The 22,662-nt window shown below is 43.1% G+C and overlaps 1 protein-coding gene across 2 annotated transcripts in view; it reads left to right on the top strand.

The window, feature by feature from the left end:
* qki2 (QKI, KH domain containing, RNA binding 2) overlaps positions 1-21,866 on the top strand; it is a 34,906-nt gene extending 13,040 nt beyond the window's left edge. Inside the window, exons 3-8 of one of the 2 annotated variants that reach the window (XM_084077751.1) lie at positions 303-419; positions 5,405-5,548; positions 12,615-12,702; positions 12,868-13,167; positions 16,301-16,375; positions 21,572-21,866. In XM_084077751.1, the coding sequence (XP_083933877.1) occupies positions 303-419; positions 5,405-5,548; positions 12,615-12,702; positions 12,868-13,167; positions 16,301-16,375; positions 21,572-21,594 (747 nt within the window). In that variant the 3' untranslated portion in view covers positions 21,595-21,866. Of the gene's footprint in view, positions 1-302; positions 420-5,404; positions 5,549-12,614; positions 12,703-12,867; positions 13,168-14,890; positions 15,992-16,300; positions 16,376-21,571 lie in introns of those variants that run through there. The other variant, XM_084077752.1, reaches the window with a different exon arrangement.
* The last annotated feature ends 796 nt before the right edge of the window (positions 21,867-22,662 follow it).

Genomic DNA, 22,662 nt, shown 5'->3' with positions numbered 1-22,662 from the left:
GCGCCTGCGGGCTGAGCTTGTAGATCCGCTACTTCCATTGTGTTTTCATGATATTGTCGCGTGACAAAGTATAAAATTACGTTTAAGTGGTTAATAGATTTGTTCATGTGTAAAAATAAAATAAACAGACGGACAGATTATCCCATTAATGTAAAATGGAATCGATTGAATAATCTGTAAAAAAAAAAAAGCGGTCTGTCTCTCTGTCCGTTGTCTTGCCTGATCGTGACTGTGTGTGTGTGTGTGTGTGTGTGTGTGTGTGTGTGTGTGTGTGTGTGTGTGTGTGTGTGTCTGCCTTGCAGTTCAACTTTGTGGGGAGGATCTTGGGCCCCCGCGGCCTGACCGCCAAACAACTGGAGGCAGAGACCGGGTGCAAGATCATGGTGCGAGGGAAGGGCTCCATGAGAGACAAGAAGAAGGTACTGAACACAACATCACTCCTACACTGAACACACCATCACTCCTACACTGAACACACCATCACTCTACTACACCGATCCATTTGGATTTTGACCTTTCTTACCTTTGTTCCTAATTTAGTCGTTATGCCAATACCCCCCCCCCCCCCCCCCCACACACACACACACACACACACACGTGTCTGCTGACCCCTACAGGTCTATACCAGGGGTCTTCAACGTTTTCAAGCCAAGGACCCCCTAGCTGAGAGAGAGATGAAGCAGGGACCCCCTACTCTATATTGTATGAAATTGTGTTTGAGATAAACTTTTTTTTTTTACTTGGTCTGCTCTTTTTCCCCCTCTACACCTATACCTCTTTGCCAAAAATAGTCGATCTACAAGCTCTGTGAGCTTGTAGATCTGCTATTTTTGGCTAAAGTTCTCCTCAGAAAAAGGATGCTAGGGTTCAAGGTAACGTGAAAAAGTAAGGTAAGGTAAAAAAAAAATCATATCACACAAAGATTTGGCGGACCCCCTGTAGTAACTCTGAGGATCCCCTAGGGGTCCTGGACCCCCTGTTGAAGACCCCTGGTCTAGAGACAACCGTGTGTCTCCTCCGATGCAAACGGAGTCACCAGCCATTTCTGTTCACCTGACAGTGTCAGGAATCACAATCATTTTTATTGTCTGGAGTTTGTTCCATGTTTTCTGGGCCATAGCAGATGAAAGCAGTCTTTCCCTGTTCACTGTTCATTGGTGAAGTGATAAGTCTAATGTGTGTGTGTGTGTGTGTGTGTGTGTGTGTGTGTGTGTGTGTGTGTGTGTGTGTGTGACATAAGGGAAGGTACTGGTCCACATGAAGGAATGTAATCCACATGAGTAAAGAAGAAATCTTAATGAGTTTGACTGGGAGGACGATAACGCGTGTGGACATGTGAACATGCTATTCATCCCAGTTTTTAAGCCTAACTTATGCGCCATGGTGTCACGCCAAGAGCAGCCGAGAATAGCAAACCTACAAGCTGGAGGTGTGTGTTGTAGATCGACTATTTACGCGAACGTCCTATGTGTACTGTCGCTAGATCTCGAGTATGTTGCTGGGAGTCGGACAGGGAAAAAAAAAAACAGAAAAAAACGTGTCTCTCTGAAAAGAGCTATTTTAAGTGTCAGAATGTTGTGAAGATTGTGTGGCTTCAAGTTGTGACGATGGGGTCCAATATTTAGTTCAGTGACAATGGGGCTAAAGAATGGTTTAGAAGCTGTCTACTCCCATTGGAATGAATAGACCCCATCCTAATTCCGCTCTCCTAAAGAGGCGGGGCCACCTGCATCACATAGATACTGGAAGTAAACCAGAGATGGCGGGTGTTGCTTTGCTATTAGTCTTGGGCCGGAGGCACCACAGAGATTTTGAACCCCTAGGCCTAGGGCCCTATCTTGCACGCCGCCTTACCTGTTATGCCTGAACTTTTTATGCCATTTTTACTATGTTGAAAAACATTTCATTATAGTTCAACTAGCCTATCTACAAGCTCACAACGTGTCGATGTAGGTCGGCTATTTTCACTGTTTTCATTTTATTAAAAAATGGCAGCAACGTTTAAGCATAAGGGGTGCAGCGGCGTGCAAGATATGGCCCCTTATGTCCACACAGTGGTGGGCAGGAACACCCCTGTGCCACCTGAGTGCCCCACTGATCCATGTTCTATTGTGAGAAGGAGAATGTGTGCATGAATGAATGTTGACGGCACAGTAGAGAAGAAGAGGCTCTGAGCGGTAATCGAACCAGCAACCGTGCAGTCACAATTAAGGTGCGCTACTCTGTTGCTCTAACCGTTAGGCTATAGTATCATCATGTGTTTTAGGGGTTAATTGAACTAATTGATTGAATTGATTATAGAAATTAATCGATCTTAATGGAAATACATAAACATATTCTAAAATACAAAAGAATAGCAGATCTACAAACTCACAAGGCACAGATCTGCTATTTTCACTGTTTTTGTGTGACTGAACAAATTATAAAATATTTATAAAACTTTTAGTGGTTGACTAATCGAGTTTAAAAAAAATGTTACAACAATTGAATCCTTTCATATTGATTTGATCTCTCAATTAATGAGTTGAAAAAGTACAGATTGACAGAACAGTCGCTAAGAAGATAGTTGCAGCTTTATTCCCACGTCCACCCTTCCCTTATCAGCCTTTTTGTCTTTCTGCTCTCTCTCTCTTTCTTCCTCTCTGCACTGGACTGTCTCTTCTTCACCCTGCCCCCCCCCCCCCCCTCCCCTTGTCTTTCTATCTCTGTCTCTCCCTCCCTCCCTCTCTCACCCACCCTCCCTTTGAGTTTTCAGGGCTTTGTTTTTCCTTTAATATTTAACTTTTTACTCCACTACAATTATTTGAAAACTAGTTACTAGTTACTTTGTAGATTTTGATTAGTATTACCCTACAAAACATAGAGTGACCACTTCAGCCCTATACTGCATTGGTTCTCAAAGTGGGGTCCGGGGACCCCCAGGGGTACTTGAGGGAGTTCCAGGGGGTCCCCAGCTAGATTGGGGATTAGGCACCAAATGGACCCTTATTGGTCTGTAACTCTGAGAGTGTACAAATGGAACCAAATGGACCCTAACGGGTCCATTTGGTTCCATTTGTACACTCTCAGAGTTAAATTGACATAGATTTTACTATATATATTGCGGTCCAAGTGATAGAAATGCCATTAGATGGGGGTCTGTAGCCCTAATGCATGTCAAACTGGGGGTCCTTGAAATTCAAATGGTTGAGAATCACTGCTAGAGCCGTAAAAAGATTTCCTCTTATGGGGGTCCCTGGCATATCTTTTGAAATGGGGGTCCACGGGCTAATAAGTGTCAATTTGGGGGTCCTTGACATGAAAACGTTTGAGAACCACTGCTATACTGTATATATATATATATATACAGTATATTTCGTCCATTTGAAAATAGCCGATCTACAAGGTCCAGAGCTTGCAGATCTGCTATTTTCAAAAATATTTGTATACATTTTATACTTTTGAATATCAACATTTTGATACCAATACGTTTGAATTCCGTACTTTTACTTGTAACAGAGTATTTCTATATAGCAGTATTGATACTTTTACTTTTAGTAAGTAATGTGAATAGTTTTTCCACCGCTGAGCGTGTTGGCCTCGTCCGCCCCGGTCTCTCCCCTCGGTGTTTGGGGGCTTTTGGACAGAGTCAGGCTGAGTGGAGAGCGTCCAGCATTCTTTCCCTCCTCCTCCTCTCCGGAACATTCTCTAACCGCGCACGCATGCACACACCCTGTGGAGCAGTGCTTCTCAACCCTTTTTTCGTGTCAAGGACCCCCAAATTGATATGTATTTGGCTGCGGACCCCCATCTGAAAATATTTTGCGTCGGGGACCCCCAGAAGCAAAGATTTGTGTTAAAAAGCCTTTAAAAACAAAAAAAGATTTAGAGATTTGCACACGTTTTCGAGATTTTTCAAAAATAGCAGATCTACAAGCTCATAGTGCGGCACACTATGAGCTTGTATATCTGCTATTTTTGAATAGCCAAAGTATAAAAGGTTAAAGTGGTTAAAATGAATGTGATGCTATATTAACACAGTTTTCTGGGGACCCCCTGGTACCCCCCCAAGGACCCCTGGGGGTCCCCGGACCCCACTTTGAGACGCAATGCTGTAGAGAGAGAGAGGGAGAGGGAGGATGGGAAAGACAGACACAGAGAGAGAGAGAGAGAGAGGCAGAGAGAGAGACGAAGGGAAAGCAGAGAAAGAAACAGTCACTGCTGTTAATTTCGTTCCAGCGTCCCTATTCTGGGGGGGGGGGGGTGAACATTCGCCCCGAAAATAGCAGATCTACAATCTCCCATCACGTCACAACAACACGTTGTCTTGTAGATAGATACAGGCTATTCTGAGCTTGTAGATTGGCTATTTTCAGCACAGAGATGTGGTGTTGAGGGGGATGAAAAGAGCAGCCCTGGTATAGAGCCCCTGGAGCAGACCCTGGGAGACCCCGGTTCATCCAAGTATGTAGGGTTTAAGTGGTTTAACCAAGAAACCCTCCCTTCTCATCATCTACTTATCATGACCTCAGAAGACTTTGTTTCCAGTGGTGGAAAGTAACTAAGTATTTCTACATTGTGGTATTACTATTTTTTACTTAAGTAGAAAATGTGAGTACTTCTTCCGCCACTGTTTGTTTCCACAACCACTCAACCTGAGAGAGAGAGAGAGAGAGAGAAAGAGAGATAGATAGAGAGAGAGAGATGGAAAGACAGAGAGGTAGACAGATAAAGAGGTAGACAGATATAGAGAGGTGAACAGATGAGAGAAAGCAGTTTTTTTTGTAATGTTCCACAGAGAGCAACAGGAGGCCCGTCAGAAAGATTAACATTAAAATGCAACAAAGTATAAAACGGGTCACACTGTTACAGTAGAGATATAACACCATGGATGTTGTATGAACTTTATCAACGCGTGTATGTATGCCTCTGGAGTTACACACTACACAACCTTGAACTGTGTGTGTGTGTGTGTGCGTGTGCGTGTGCGTGTGTGTGTGTGTGTGTGTGTGTGTGTGTGTGTGTGTGTGTGTGTGTGTGTGTGTGTGTGTGTGTGTGTGTGTGTGTGTGTGTGTGTGTGTGTGTGTGTGTGTGTGTGTCTCTCTCTCTCTATCCGGAAAAGTCTGGGACAGCTATGAAATCCCCTCTGTCCCAGAGACAATGCTTTCTGCATCTTTAAATGTCCTTAACCCATTTTAAGCATATTTGAATTTTATGCTAATTTGAAGTTGACTGAGGGCACTCGAAGGGAAGCATTTAAAGTGTGTGTCTACTATTTCTCAGCTATTTCCGATGCTGTCCTCCTAACATTTTGCTGTGCTCACATGTATAGTAATCCTAACGTGTGTGTGTGTGTGTGTGTGTGTGTGTGTGTGTGTGTGTGTGTGTGTGTGTGTGTGTGTGTGTGTGTGTGTGTGTGTTTCAGGAGGAGCTGAACAGAGGGAAGCCCAACTGGGAGCACCTCAGTGAGGACCTCCATGTTCTCATCACGGTGGAGGACACACACAACCGCGCCCAGGTCAAACTGCAGCGCGCCACCGCAGAGGTCAAGAAGCTGCTCATCCCCGCCGTGAGTATACAGAACACTACTGCACACGCTCAGTCTGAAGCACCGCCCCCTGACCGCTGGTCATGCTGCATTACCCGGTCCGTGGTCACGCATACATGCATGCATGCACACACGCACGCGCGCCCGCGACCCGTCGCCGCGTCGCGAACACATCCGCACACGCGGACCCATCACTCGCACAGCCTTGGGAAGTTGACGTTTAAGCTGTTTGAGCTCTGTGTGCTAATAACACAACCTGGATTAGAACATTGCGTGTGCTTGTGGCATGAAAATGATATCCAAAGCGCCCTCCCACTCATGAAACGCAGTGTGTGCGTGGATACAGTAAAATGAAAGTCCTCTATAAGTTTGCTGCGTTCTCTGTCTAACAGTGGCCGTGCGCTGTTTGTCTGTCTGGCAGTTTGATCATTCATCCCATAGCTTGGGGGGTTATAGCAATGGCGACGGTTGTAACCATGGCGACGATAGCTCCCATAGCCCGAATTCCGAATCTGGTGTTTACATAAAAACGCTAATAAACAGCTTACCTTTTGGGTGAAAGTGAAAAAACGGGCGTCGTTATTTTGGGCATATGCTAATGGTCAATGCCTGTGTGCAAATGCAGATCAATTGCTTCAGCCACTGAGGAGAACCGGGCAGAACAGAGAGATTTTAGGGACAGGTTTTGGTGACAGAGGTGGTGAGGACAGGTTTTGAGGACAGAGGTGGTGAGGACAGGTTTTGAGGACAGAGGTGGTGAGGACAGGTTTTGAGGACAGGTTTGGGGAATTATAGGAAGATATATCAATTGGATTTTTTTGGTGTCAATTTGTTTATACAAAAAAAAAAAGCTTCTCCATTATTTGATTAATTGAAAGAGTAATATATAGAATAATTGCGGAAGAAAATAATTGATAGTTGCAACCCTACTTTAACATGATGGCCAAACCTACACCTCGCCAGTCGTCACTATAGTACGAAAAATGTGACACAAATGGTCCCCCAGGTGGGCGCGGTCAGTCGGTCACTCCACTTTCAACACTGGAATTAATAGAGTCGTGTCTAGTGGATGTGTTTGGAAAATACGCTGTGAGAGTGCTGGAGTTTCACCTCAGGGTGCTCTCTGGTCGCTTGACACGTTGTATTGTAAGCTTGTAGATTACGACGAATATCTCAAATAATTCTGATTAGACGATGATGTAATAATTGTGACAGGCCTGCTCCTCCACTACTACAAATCACTTCATACACCATCTAGAGAGTTCGCTGTTGTTCGCTTGTAGATTTGTTCTTTATGGCAAGTTTTCACCATCGTACTACGGAGTACAAACATTGATCTACAAGCTAACAACCCGCCTTGTAGATCAGTTCTTTGTGGCAAGCTACACTTTCCTCGTAGTACGGAGTATAAAAACTGGTTCCTAAATCCACGGCGACAGCATGTGACTCTATGAAGCATCTAGGTGTTGGTATGCATGTGCGTGCTCACTGGCTGCAAGGGATGGCGGTCCATGCTAGTTTGTGGAGGATCGCGGGGGGGTTTGTGTGTGTGTGTGTGTGATCCTGTGTGTGTGTGTGTGTGGGAGAAAGAGAGAGAGAGTGTAAGGGGTTAGGGTAATTAGGGAACACGCATAAAGGGGTTTCCATGGAAACTCAGGGGTTGTTTGAAAGGCTGCACGAATGAATGGCGACTCTGTTCACTCCTTCTCCGCCACTCCATCACTCCCTTTTCTTTCACTCGTTCACAACTCTACTTCATTCCCAGCGACTGGCTACAGTTTTCACCCCCCCCCCCCCCCCCCCCCCCCCCCACACACCACACCACCCCACACACCCAACCCCACACACACACACACACACACACACACACACACACACACACACACACACACACACACACACACACACACACTCACACACACACCCCCCGGTCTCTTTATAGAGAACATTTTGATTGCGCTCCTCAACATTTCTCACATTCTGTAAGCCACCTACACACACACACACACACACACACACGCACGCACACGCACACGCACACAAATACTCATGCAGACCGACCAGTGAAAATGCTTGCATGTTGTCCCATGTATTCTCACACATACTTGAATTGAAAAACTTGTGAAGACCTTTGACTGATTTCTTGACTGATTTCTTTCGACTACATTCATTTCCTAAACCGCTGCCCTAATAATTAACCACTTACATGCTTAACTTTAAACTTTTACCCTTAGTTATTATTACTCACCAGGAATTCTACCTTGTTTTTCGAAATATATTTATGTTGCATCATCACCTCTTTATAAATCACGCTCAGTGTGCATGAGCTCATAACACAAACGGCAGTTTAAATTAATGCGAATTAATCGCAACAAAATAAACGCTCCTGGTGTGTATATGGACCTTTACCCTCAACCTAAACTTTAAAACTTAACCTTAACCTACATTTTAGACTTTACCCTAACCTAAACTTTATAACCACTTCAACCCTAGCGCCCTGCGTCCCCATTGCTTATGGTGTTGAAAGTAGCCGACCTACAAGCTCACAACTTGTCGTGAGCTACAAGCTCACGACAGGTTGGATAATTTTGGCAAAGATATTTAAGACGGTGAAAACAGGAGGGGGGCCTAGTATAGAGTCCTGGGGTACTCCGGTCAACTAAGTGTTTATAGTGTTTTAAGTGGTTAAACTTTACCCTAACCTCAACCTCAACCTAACTGTGTATAGTGTTGAAGTGGTTAAAGTTTAGCCTAACCTCAACCTTAACTGTAATTCCATCCCAAACATTAGTCATCACTACCTGACCATAACCTTTGCTCTAAACTCAACCGCAAACTGTAATTTTAACCCTTAAGCCTGAGTCTTTCTAAACCCTCAGGGTTTAGGAAGACTTTCCTTGAGAGATGGTTTAGGGCCTAAACAGTCTCAAGGAAAGTCATGGCCGGCAAATTTTGCACTTTACATACATTTCCTCATCTTTTTATCCTTGTCACGACATGTTTCTCACAAAGCAAGAAGTACAAACGCGCACGCACACGCACACACGCGCGCACGCACGCACACTCACACGCGCTCACACAAAACAGGTGTCGTGACTTGAGTATGGAACTCCTCCCACTTTAACCTCTGAGGTTGTCTGATAGCTCAGTGATTGGTTAGGACCCTTGCAGGGTCTGTAACTCTGAGAGTGTACAAAATGGAACCAAATGGACCCTTGACGGGTCCATTTGGTTCCATTTTGTACACTCTCAGAGTTATATAGGGGGGGTCCCGTGGCTTTTTGTTCATAACAAACCGGGGGTCCCTTTGAAATGTAAACGACTGAGAACCACTGCGTTAGGGGGAGTGACCACATGGTGTGAGGTCAAAGGTCACATAATGAAGTGTCATTGTCCCATATATGGGCACAAGGGGGGCGGAGTTGTAGCCTTTTCACGCACCGCTTTCAAAACGTCAAGTCAGAGCCGTATAAGAGAGAGTCGCGTCACGCTTTGATCTCGACGCAAAGCGGGCCGCTATGGGCTGTTAGTTCCAAACATTGGAACTATTCCTCATTGAGCTAGACGGAGCATTTCCGCGTTCCTTTCTTTACAATGGGAGTCTATGCTACAGTATAGTGTCGTCACTCTCATACTAGATCACATTGCTGAACTTTGACCGGCGGCGTCAACCAATAGGAAATCGTCCCCGTGGTTGACCTAGTTTGGCATGCTTTTTTTAGTTTTATTTTTAAGTTTTCATTGAGTGAGCCAAACCACTTGACTCCAGCATAAGTCAAACAAACGACATACCAGGAAACGGGCACACTGCCCTTCAACCAACCCAACAAGACAACATGAAACACTGACACGGGTTTGACGCCTCGGCATGCGCTGGCTGACAACGCTTCTGTTCTGACGCACGCGTGACCATGCCCTGATAGAGGTCTGTGATAGGTCAAAAGAGGGACCACCAGGCCATGACAAAAGCTCAGTGATTGGTCGAGTGACCGTATCCTGATAGAGCTCACTGAGTGGTCAGTGGAGTGACCGTACCATCACAAAGCTCAGTGATTGGTCCAGTGAGTGTGTGTGTGTGTGTGTGTGTGTGTCACAGTGGAGGCAGTGTGTAATTGCCTCTGTGTATACCGTATACATAATAGTATATAATGTTTGTCTGTGGGTACATAATGTTTGGTCGTTACTGTGTCGTATACTGTATTATGTTAACATAATTTAAATGAATGCCTGCACTGTATGCATAACAATGTGTGTGTGCGTGCGTGCGTGGGTGTGCGTGTGCATACATGCATGTGTAAGTTCAAGGCAGCGCTATGTGTTGGCTTGTGTAACCCGGACGACCTTGGTGTCGAACAGTAAATCAAACAAGCTGTTCACAGCCGTGCAACCTGATCCTCAGCTTAACGTGTGACAACCCATCCGTCCCCAACGCTGGAGGAAGTACCCAGGTTTTTACTTAAGTAAAAGCAGTGGTGTAAAGTAACTCAAGTACTGTACTTAAGTAGAATTTTTAGGTATTGTTACTTTAGTGGAGTATTTCCAATTTTCAGTACTTTTACTTCTACTCAACTACATCTCAGAGGCAAATATTGTACTTTTACTCTACTGCAATTATTTGACAACTTTAGTTACTTTGTAGATTTAGATTATTTTTACAAAACATACCACTTCAGCCCTATATATATTTCGGCCATTTGAAAATAGCAGATCTGCTTGTAGATCTGCTATTTTCAAATGATTTTTATACATTTGAAAACACATTTTGATACCAATACTTTTGTACTTTTACTTGTAAGAGTATTTATACGTTGCAGTATTGATACTTTTACGTAAAACATGTGAGTACGCTTTTTTTTTTTTTTGCATTTGTATTTGCATCAAAATATATCAAAGCACCTAAAGTAAAGTCATTATACAGAATGTTCCATTTCACAAGTTTTCTAAATGCATCAAAATCTTTTGAAGCAGCAGATCTATCGGCTATTTTCGAATAGACAAAGTTTATAACAGGGCTTTAAAAAGTTGTTAATGTATGTTTTGTAATAATAATGAAAATCTACAAAGTAACTAGCAACTAGTACAGTATTTGCCTCTGAGATTTAGTGGAGTAGAAGTGCAAAGTATTGAAAAGTTGGCATACTCAAGTAAACGTACCGCAAAATTAAGTACAGTACCTGAGTAAACATACTTAATTACTTTACACCAGCGCTAACGCGTGTGACATCGAATCCGGGGGGCGGGGGGGCGACCTCCAGCGCCAACAATGCAACAATTAAACTCAAAGGCCAACGGAACAAACAACAAAAGAAACCATTTCACCTCCTACTGTTTCAACAAGACAAAAACAAAAAGAGAAGGAGAAAAAAAAACGGAATAGGTTAGAATTAATTAGCTTTCGAATACATTTCCATAATATTGACAAAGTGTTTGCAAACAGACGGTAACAATAGCTCTTTCACTGGATCTCCTCTAACGTCACATGGATGAATCTTGATGCAGCTGAGAAATGTTGCTGAGGAATCTGATTGTGCGTGTGTGTGTGTGCGTGTGTGTGTGTGTGTGTGTGTGTGTGTGTGTGTGTGTGTGTGTGTGTGTGTGTGTGTGTGTGTGTGTGTGTGTGTGTGTGTGTGTGTGTGCGTGTGCGTGCGTGCGTGCCACTCCCTGTTACTAAAGCCCAGTTTTATAACTCGTATAAATACAACAGTGTCGTGTGAAACTAGCCGATCTACAAGTGTGTGTGTGTGTGTGTGTGTATACCTCAAATATACTTGGATGTACAACAGTGTGCAGTGAAACTAGAGAAACTAGCCTACTTGATAAGTAACAGTATTGTACCTGTATCTAAGCCAAGACCCTAACTTTCATTTCTATTGCATCCAGTATGTTTCATCCTTATTCTTAATTTGTATTACTATTACATAATACAGTTCTGTGGAACAGGTCCTGTTGACATTTTGCTGCCTGTACTTGTATAAGTAAAAGACAAAGAAAACTCTTCTTGATGCTTGATTCCTGATCTACAAGCTCACAATATAGTACCTTTTTATTGAAAGGATAACCCCTTGAGATGTGTCATCTAGTTTTCGAGAGGGTCCTTATCACAAAAATACAGAAAGCACAATAGACAGAACAATACAACAAATACATCCACGCATACATAAACAAGACAAAACAAAACAAAAGCTAAAGCTCTCCTGAAACTGTCCGCTCCCACCCCACCTGAACACCCACAAAATAACAGACTTCATGCATTAATGTACCCATGTGAAGCTAAATGAGCAAAAACAAGAGTAGCAACTACTTAATTACATACATGCACATGCGGTAACATGCGTTGACATGCCCATGCGAATACACAGAATACAAACATGCACATGCATCTTGGAAATTAAATTGCAGTATATTCCTTAATTCCTTTCCCTTATAATTCACAAGATTATAGAAGACAGAAAACAATCAGAAGCATTTTAGAAGCAGGAGCAGGTTATTTGAAGAGGAGTACGGATAGATGCTTTAAAGATATTAAAGGAGTTAATAGATCTAAGGGAAATGGGAAGATTGTTCCAATCGGCTGGGGCTTTGTATTTAAAAGCACGTCGACCAACTTCTTTTCTGATTTTGATGGGGCTAATGAAGTGAGGGTACTCTGTACGCCTTAGGTTGTATGCATCGAGAGCTTGTAGATCGGCTAGTTCAGTGGTTCTCAACCTTTTTCTGGATCAGGGTCCCACTTGAAAATCTCAAAAGTGTGTGTGGGCCGCGTGCATTTTCAGAGCATGTTTATTTGAAAGATCAATACATCGATTGTGTTCCGGCTTGGATCAATGGAACTAACATATTACTGGTTGGGCCATGAGGTTATTGAAAGTGGGCTATAGTTAGTAGGCTATAATTTTAAAAAATAAAATAAAAAATATTTGAACATTCTTGACATTGTGTGTGTGTGTGTGTGTGTGTGTGTGTGTGTGTGTGTGTGTGTGTGTGTGTGTGTGTGTGTGTGTGTGTGTGTGTGTGTGTGTGTGTGTGTGTGTGTGTGTGTGTGTGTGTGTGTGTGTGTGTGTGTGTGTGTGTGTGTCTGTCTGTGCAGGCGGAGGGGGAGGACAGCCTAAAGAAGATGCAGCTGATGGAGCTGGCCATTCTGAACGGAACATACAGAGACGCCAACATCAAGGCCCGTAAGGATGACATCATCATCACTGGTCACCACAGTAACACAGGGCTTCTACTGTATCTAATGTGGACAATAGCTCTGTTTCTGCTGTTAAATAGACTGTTTTTTTTGTCCCCTCTCCTCCCGTATCCATTGTGTATGTGCGTGTGTGTGTACGTGTGGCGCGCAGCACACACCATGACGTTCTCCCTGGCGTCGCCCCAGGCGCCCCGGATGATCACGGGTCACTCGCCGCAGCAGATGATGCAGCAGATGCAGCGGAACCCCGTCCCCACGTCCATGTCCTCGCCCACACTCATGCCCCTGATCCGCCAGATACAGGGCTCCGCCCTCATGCAGGGAGGCAACCCGCACCTGATGCAGCAAGGCCCCGAGTCCGGCATCATCTACGCCTCGCCCTACGAGTACCCGTACACGCTCACCCCCTCCATACTGGAGTACGGCCCCATCGACTCGTCTGGAGTATTAGGTACTTATAAAACTCTTTAGCCGTTTCTTTAGTTCACAGTCACGCACACACACGCACACGCACACGCACACGCACACGCACACACACACACACACACACACACACACACACACACACACACACACCTGCACTGGTGGACTAAGAGCTCGACTCCAGTAGTACTTGCCGCTCAAACCTGCTCAAATAATACTCAAGTGAAAGTTTTCAAGTACAAATTACACAGTACATTTTGTTTTTTTACTTTCTTGAAATGTCTCAATGAAATCTTCACCAAACAAATCTAAAATAGAACAAATTGTGACCTCGTAGATCTGCTATTTTCCCTATTTTTGAAATGGAGATTAAGTGGTTCATTCATAATGTACTTTCCACTAGTTTCCTGTAGACAAGTAGTGGAGACAAAAGTACAATATTTGTAGTGAAAGTCCTCCTAAGCCCCCAAACAATCACATGCTCACTTAAAGTACAGATACTCAAAACATTTACTCAAGTAAAGCACTCCAGTTAATGTAATTATTTACCGACTGTCCACCATTGCACATGTGTGATGCAGAGTTGCATGCAGCGCTGGACCAGAGCCTCACTAACGCCCTGTTAAAGAATGTTAACAACCCACAGGGAATGTATCACCATGTGTTCATCTGTGACTGGCCTTCATATGCTGTCATTACTCATTCATTACTCATTAAAGTAAAGATGCTTTTCAAGTGAGGAAAGTGTTCTCCGTGGTCTCTGTTCTACAACTGTTGTCTGAAAAGCAAATGGTTTTACACAAATAGCTTCACCATGCCGTTTATGAGTCGGCAGTTTGTGCTAGCTTGTGCACGTGGCAAAAAGTTTCTTTAGTATTACATTTTTACTCGCTGTATGCTAGCCTATATGGAATATGTTAGAACAAGGAAAAGGTTTTAAAAAAGAAAAGTATATTAATCTAATACGCAAACGGTGAGAAATTCACTGTGGGTTGTTGACGTTGTCTTTGACAGGATGTTAAGCCAGATTCATACTCTTTAGTGTGATTTTGAAGCTAACAACGCGTCGCATCATGACACGTTGTTAGCTTGAACATCAGTTGGCAAAGCAACGCCCTAGTGCAACGGAGTATACATTAGGCTCTATGCACTGCAGCCATGTTGGAAAGAAATTGGGGCGCTTCCTTACTTCCTTCACAGGTCTTACCAATAATGATACTAACGAAGGCTCTGTTCCATTTAGAGTAGCACAGTGGTTCTCAAACTCTTTAATTTAAAGGACCCCCATGACATTATAGTTGCACACCCGTAAGGGGCCATTTGGAACCCCCTCAAGGACAATGAGGGTCCCTGGACCACACTTTAAGACCCACTGGTATAGCAGAGTGTTTGCAGTGAGCCAACATGCACAATATCAGCACCCTGACTCTTATGTTTGACCAGAATGGAACACAACCTTAATTAGCATCATTGGTAACACCTGTGATGGTAAAGTAAGAAAGCGGCCAAATTTCTTTCCAATATGGCTGCTGTGCATAGCTAGAGCCTATAGACGAATCCACAGACGCGCTGCCTGTTGCTGCCTGTAGGCGGCCATTGCTGCGGTGTCGCGGTGCGGAGCGTTGACACCGCAGCTATGGCTGCCTACAGGCAGCGCGTCTGTGGATTCGTCTATAGGGCTTCAGTGAGGCACTGGACCAGGGCTATGAGAGCTAAGCTAACCGTGACCTTCTCTCTTTGTTGTTCAACAGGTATGGCATTCCCAACCAAAGGCTAAATGATAGCAAACACCTCCCTACACACACATGGACTGGCTTTGCAGAGAAAACCCCCTACATGTGCCTGACCTATTATAGCGAAACACTGAAATGTCCTTTTATACTTTAGGATGACAGATTTGTTGACCACGTTTGTTTGTTTTTTTTCGTTTTTGTTTTTCTACTTTAGTGATTTAATGTCCATTCCTTCTCTTCACAAGCCTTGTGATTTAATCTATTTATTAGCGTATGGTGTCGGCTAGCTAGCTAGCGCTGCGGCGTGTGGTAGCGTAATGTGTTTAACACTTTAATAGCTTCAGCTTTGTAACTGTGATGCTGCCCTTTTTAGTTAACATATCAGTATGATAGCACTGTTTGTTTGTGTTTTAAAGAAACGTGTGTGTTTTATAGAACTATACGCAGCGACCTTGAACCAACCTTCAAGGTTGAATCTATATTGAAATTAGTGGACAAAGTTCACGTTCTCAGAGTAAACATATAAAGCTTGGTGTAGATGTCCACAGAAAGAGTAGAAAATATATCTCTTAGACCTTTATTTGTTGTTATTTTCACTCTTTAACCCTTAAATCAGTGGTTCGCAACCTTTTTTCCTCGGAGCCCCCCCTTCATACACTATATACTTCTCATAGGACGAATAGCTAAAGTTTTCGCTATTTTAAACTTTTTTTAACAAAAAAAAAAAGATATATATAAGTACGTACGTATATAATAGGAATGCCAGGTTGAAAGGGACCCCAGGTGTCCTTGAGGGGGCTCCAGAGGGTCCCCAGCAAAATGATTGGTAACTCTTGACTGTACCAATCAATGATTGGTAACTCTTGCATGGTAAACCAGGGGGTTCCTTGACATGAAAAAGGTTTGAGAACCACTGCCTTAAAGTGTGTAGTAAAAAGCCTGGTTGTACTGATGTATGTTGTGTTCTGGGCTGACTGTGTGATGTTGATGAAGCCTGCTGTCCAGTCTAGAGCCCGACCCATGACACGGTTTTGGGGTCCGGACCCAAAACAAATCGGACCAATTTTTGGGGACATATTTTTTTGTCCTAGACCCCCCCCCCCTGATTTATACCGATGTTTTGACCCAATGTTTTGTCAAAAAATGCAAAACGTTCAGATCAATTTGAAACTTTATCAACTTTAGATCTTAGTTCTCAAATTGAGATTGTAAGTCTCAATTTGAGAACATATAACAAATAATAACTTTTTTGATAAGCACTTTTTTTTAACCACAAAAGAAAAGGCAAAAAAGTACCTTATGATCTATGGGTCCGGACAGATAATAACATGGGTTGGCCTCTAGTCCTCCTCTTGTCCAATCATCATGAAATAACCCGTTGTGATGTGTGTTCTGTTTTGGCCAATGGCGTGGCTCTGCTGTGAGCAGGTGCCATGGCGGCTAAGGTTCGACGCCACGACATGAGAATCCATCCTTACCAAAGGGTAGTGACTACAGACAGAGGTTAGTTAGCTCACCAGACACTCTGTGTGCGTGTGCGTGTGCGTGTGTGTGTGTGTGTGTGTGTGTGTGTGTGTGTGTGTGTGTGTGTGTGTGTGTCTGCGTGCGTGCGTGCGTGTGCGTGTGTGTGTTTGTATTACTATACTTGTTAGGACCGAATGCAGTGTTGTAAATTAACATGTACTCAAGTACTGTACTTAAGTAAAATGTTTAGGTATTTTTACTTTACTGGAGCATTTAAAATATTCAGTACTTTTACTTCTACTCCATCTCAGAGGCAAACATTTACTCCACTACAATTATTTGAAAACTTTAGTTACTAGTTACTTTGCAGATTTACATTATTACATTATAAAACATACATTAACCACTTTAGCCCTATTTTATACCTATGCTATTTGAAAATAGCCGATCTACAAGCTCACAACGCGTTGCGTTGTGAGCTTGTAGATCTGCTATTTTCAAACATTTTTAGTACTTTTACTTTCGGTACTTTAAGTATATTTTGATGCCAATGCTTTTGTTCTTTTACTCGAGTAACATTTCGAACACAGGCCTTTTGCTTGTTAAAGAGTATTTTTGTATTGTGCTATTGCTTACTTTTACTTAAGTAAAATATCTTGAGTACTTTTTCCACCACTGACCGAATGTTCCCACAAGTATAGTATGATTTGATAAATAGATGATGCTGTGGGTGTGGCCATGTTCCTGGTTCCTCCTCACAAGAAAAATGTGTGGTTAAAAAAATATGTTTTGGATCCCATAGGCTTAGTTAGGAAACGTTTCGGCAACACTCGCCATGCATCCCATGCCTATAATGCATTACAAATGAATTAACATGGGATGCATAGAAAGTGTCATTATAAAATGGTTTATAATGTATTATGAGTGCTTATATAACTGTAATGATACAGTGTTGTATGCATATCACAATGCATTTACACTTGACCCTATAAGTCATTATAGAATGCTTTATAATGTGTTATGACTATTGTTCTAAAGCATTATGAATATTTACGAGTTCTTATAACTATAATTATACAGCGTTATAAGCAGATTATCATGCATTATAAGTATGTTTATAATGCATTATAGATATGGAATGCATAGCAAGTGTTTCCCTGTTGTGGTTAGTGTTAGGATTAGACATGTAGAGGTTAGTTTTAGGGGGATTTCCCTATTTTATACTTAGTCATATGGCGATGTCCCACACCGAATAAATAACCTTTTCTACAAGCTTGTAGATCTGCTATTATTGGGCTATTTTTCAATGCCCTTCCTAAAATGTCGACGTCCTCCTAAGTGTAGTAATACAAACGTGTGCGTGTGAATGTCTGAATGGGTGCGTTCCTGTGTATGTGCGCGACTTCCCGACCGTGCATGATCTGTGTGCACATGCGCACGTGGTGTGTGTGTGTGTGTGTGTGTGTGTGTGTGTGTGTGTGTGTGTGTGTGAGTGAGTGTCGCGAAAGGGTGCATTCCTGTGTATATGTGCGTAAGTACCCGTGCATGATCTGTGTGCACGTGCGCACGTGATGCGTGGTGTGTGTGTGTGTGTGTGTGTGTGTGTGTGTGTGTGTGTGTGTGTGTGTGTGTGTGTGTGTGTGTGTGTGTGTGTGTGTGTGTGTGTGTGTGTGTGTGTGTGTGTGTGTGTGTGTGTGTGTGTGTGTGTGTGTGAACCAGTGTCAGTTTACATACTGTGCGTAACACGGCGTGCTCAGAGCACCTCGGTATGGTCAGACATAAACAAAAGGTCACACACTGATGCAGTGATAGATATAATGTGAAACAGATTGGTCTCAATGATAAGCACAGTCCATGAGAATGAGTGGCGGAGGAAAGGGGGGGGGGGGGGGGGGGGGGGGGCGGCGAGCTCTCTGCTGCCCACCAATTAGATGAAGCAGAATGCTTGTAGGCGGGGCCCTCTCAATTAGAATGGGTCATTACATTCATGTGACGGTCCTTGTGACTGACTGAAGCCTTTTTTTGTTTTGTTTTTTTTTCTCTCCTTTTCTCATCGTTTGCCTTTTCGACCTACAGACGAGGCCGTTTGGGTTTAAAGGACGACTTCGCACATTTCTCAACCTATCGTCGTGTAAATGGTCCTCACTGATGCTCATGATAAAATGGTTAAAATAAGGATTTTCTTTTTATTAACATGAGAACAATGGCTTTAATGGCGTTTTTATTAGCTTGGATTCCCCATCGATGATGTCACTGGTAGGCGGGTTTCTGAACTGTCCACAGCCCCTCCTCTGAGACACAGAGTGAGTAGACAGAAATAAAACATTATTTTAAATCATGAGCATTAGTGAGGACCAATTACATGAACATTATATTGAAAATGGGTGAAGTCGTCCTTTAACATTCAGATCAACATCATTCCATGAAAAGAAAAAAAACAAAAACAGATTGATTTTCCTTTTCTTTTGATAAACTTTATCCTCGTTTTGTGTCCATCTCAATATAGCGTAACACTTGAAAAAGCTATTGTTCCTTTTAAAGACGGTTACTTGATGAGAAAATCTCTTTCTTTTTTGTTTGTTTGTTTTTTCCAAATACTAAAAAACAGCAGTGTGTGATTACTACTGAATTCTGTGTTATAAGCTCTTTTATATTATTATGACATGATTATATACTTTAGTCTGTTGTCTTATCACACGCCCACTGGGCTGTTTACATCCTTCATATACAGTATATATTCCTTAGTGGGAGTGGTGCTGATGCTATGTATTTAGCTGCAAAAATAAATATGTAAATAGGGATGTTAAGGATTTTAAGTGCTTTATGTTTTTGTTTTTGTTTTTGAGCTTCTTAAAGGGGAATTTCACCCGACGGTTTTCTTACCTTTTCTATGATGTTATGATATCCTAGGACGAGTGGTACTGTAGAAAAAAATCATAATTCCATAACGAGTGAACTGCAGCGAAAAACCCAAGCGTATAGACTGTGTGCTAGATCGCCTATTTTAATGTTGTTGTTTTTTGTGTGAGATCTAACGTTCTTAAGGACAGTAAACGCTCCACGTTGTTTTTGCCACCGTACTGTTGACAAAGTGACGTGGATGACGTCACGTGTGAAATCTCGTCTTGCAAGACTTCCGGAGACACAGATCTCACAAAAAAAAAAGAGGAAAAAAAGCTATTAAAATAGTCAATCTAGCACACAGCCTATACGCTCTGGTTTTTAGCTGCGGTTGAGTCGTTATGGAATTGAGTTTTTCTACTGCACCACTCGTCGTACGATATCATAACATCATAGAAAAGGTAAGAAAACCGTCCGGCGAAATTCCCCTTTAACTTAAGGTCGCTCGTAAATACATGCGCGGTAAAGTCCTTCAGTGTTGGATTTGTTTTAAATCAACACGGATTTTACAGTGCATTCTTTTATTCCATTTTTTACATTATACTTTTTATAGGTAAAGAGTATCCATGTAAACTTCCAACGGTACAGTTTTAGCAGTAGAGAGGATCGCATTGGGACACAGTACTGTACTCTTATGTATTTATATAAAAAAAAGGTGTCCCCCTCCAATTTTTTTTCTTTCTTTTTTTCTTTCTGGCCTCATGACTGTATGCAATAGAAACAGACTATAGCTATAGCTGCCCTGTTGTGTGTTTTTTGAGCAGTGGCGCTCATGTTATTGTACAGTGAACGAAAAAAGAAAAAAAACTTCAAAAATCTCTAAAAGGCAATAAAGTTGAATATTGAAAAACAAACCTCTAAAGCGAACCAAAGCCTCTAAATCATTACCGTAGTTAGAACAATGTCTGTTTTGATAATAATATTTCTTAATTCCGTCTAAAAAAACAAACAAATCACCATCTTTTTAACCACCTCATCACTTGTTTTTCCTTTACATTTGGGCCTCTTCTGCTTCACCGTAGTATCTTAGCTGCAGTTTTTCTAATAACCTCATTGTGGCAGTGGAGCCAGAATCATAATCAATAAAACCTTGACTCAATCACAACAGTTAATCATCCAGATTGTCTGCCTGCTGCTAAACATTACCTCTAATTTGTCACGGTGGGAATTAGACCCGTCAGCCTTCTTTTTTAGAGATAAAAAAAACAAACAAACAAACCACTCTCTCTCTCACACAGATGAAACCATGCTATGTCTTCTTCTCTGTCCATGGTTTTGGTGTCTGTCTGTGCCAGGTGTTAGCCCAGCTAGCATGAATAGTAATCACTGTACACAATCAAATCCACGGCGTTGATTTAACTGGGAAAGCGTGCACAATGGAGCCAAATGGACTCTTTTCGGGGTCCGTTTGGTTCCAGGTGTGTATGCTTTCTGAGTTATATTACCGCTGAGGATTTTACTGTGGAGCAGCAGTTACACAGTTGGAGGGGACCCCCAACTAAACCACTACCCCCCCCCACCCCCCAAAAGAAAAAGCCAGACCTTCATAAGCAGATATGAGCATGCTTAAACGCCCATTCCTTAAAGGGATAGTTCACCCCCATAATGACTCTTTTTCCTATCGATTAGTCACCTCATGGAGACTTGAATTCATGGATATTTTTATTTTTTTTGTCGCATTCCTAAGACAATAATTTGATGACCTGCAGCGGTTCCGGTAGGAGTTTCCTTTGTGTCTCCTACCGGAACCACTGCCTACCGGTCCGCTGGCTTAAAAATGCGACAAAAAAATTATTCAATTAAATTTTCATGGGGTGACTAATCGATAGAAAAAAAGTAATTTTTGGGGTGAGCTATCCCTTTAAGTCAACCTTCGGTTGCTGATGTAAGCGTTAATGAATGGTTATTCCGTGCTTACGAAGGCCGTCAGGCCTGCGATCGATCACACTGCAGCACGCACCAATAAGACGGCAAACAAGGCGTTTAATTTGGGGGGAAAACGCGCCGAGCATTGCATATAACTGGCAACAACAACAACAAAATAAATATGGTGCAGGCGCGTTCTTAAAACGCGTGATCGCGGCCGCTAATCTGCGCCCCGAGCTTAGGCCCCGCCCCCCTCCCACTGTGTGACTGCGGTAGATGCTGTAATGATTATCACCCTGACGCCACTAGCTGAAACTAATCTCTCTTCTATCTTTGTTTTTCTTTCTTTTTTTTATGTCCCCCCCCTCCCCCCTTTTATGTTCCCTTCCTCTCTTCTTCTTCTTTTTTTTTTTTTTTTACTTCGTTTTTTTCCTCGTCTGTCCCGTCCTTCTGTATGTCTAACTCTAGCTGCCACGGCAACTAACCCATGACCCCTTGACCTTCTGACCTTTCCGCCCAACTGGTGATCCCGCCCATCTCTGCCTGCCTGCCTGGCGCTGCGCTCTCATTGGCCACCGCGGCCCCCCGGCCAATCCCCCCCGGTCAAGCCAACCAGAGACCACTACTACTACTACTACTACTGCACAATGGGAACAACTTGTCCAACCAGCCAATCCAGAGGGACCGCCATCATGTGGGACCCCGCCTATCTCCGAGTCCTAGCCAATCGTGCCTTCCCCCTCCCCCCCTCCCCCCCCCCCCCCCCGAAGCTAAGCTGTCACTTTTAAGACAGCGGTTCGGGTGGGGGTCCCCGCGTGGTTCCAGAGAGTCCCCATCTAACTGATTGATAGTTGGGAACCAAATGGAGCACTTTCGGGAGTTCTGTAACTCTCGAGAGCGTACGAATGGAACCAAACGGACCCGTTACGGGTCCGTTCGGTTCCATTTGTACGCTCTCGAGAGTTATGGGGGTCCGTGGGCCTAAATGTGGACCACTCTGGGGGTCCCTGCCATTTTTTATGTTTGAGAACTACTGGTTTTAAGAAGCTGTCATTCCCAGCCCCACAGTAAAAAAAAGCCCAATCCTTTTTTGAGTTGTTTCCCATTCTTCATTGATCGTGAAATAATCAATGATCGTGAACCCCCCCCCCCCTTTACAACTCCCATACAACCAGTAGATTTTTTACTGGGGTAACGTGTTCCGCATCCGCCACGGGTTCGGGGCCAAAACCCAGTCTCTGAGCTGATCTGGTCTGAAGGGCCGATCGTGCCAACCCCCTGATCTGCACTCCTCTGCCCCTAGTGGTGGACAACAGTACTTGAGAGTCAAAGTATTGATACTTGATCGGCAATTTTTCCACTGTGTTTTAAATATGGCCTAAGTGTTTAATTCATAATGTGCATTTTCTTTTCCCCTTTCTTGAAAAGTAGTGGAGTCAAAAGTGCACAATTTTGTCTTTGAAATGTAGTGGAAAATTTAGTGAAATAAGTCACTATCCAGAAATTACATATACTCAAGTACAAGTATATATACTAGAAACAAAAATGTACTTTCAGTA

The sequence above is a fragment of the Gymnoscopelus microlampas genome, assembly GCF_963454915.1.
Source record: "Gymnoscopelus microlampas genome assembly, chromosome: 14".
In the NCBI taxonomy this organism is placed as follows: Eukaryota; Metazoa; Chordata; class Actinopteri; order Myctophiformes; family Myctophidae; genus Gymnoscopelus; species Gymnoscopelus microlampas.
Note: the sequence above shows the minus strand (reverse complement) of the source record. Positions and strands in the feature narration are given on the sequence as shown.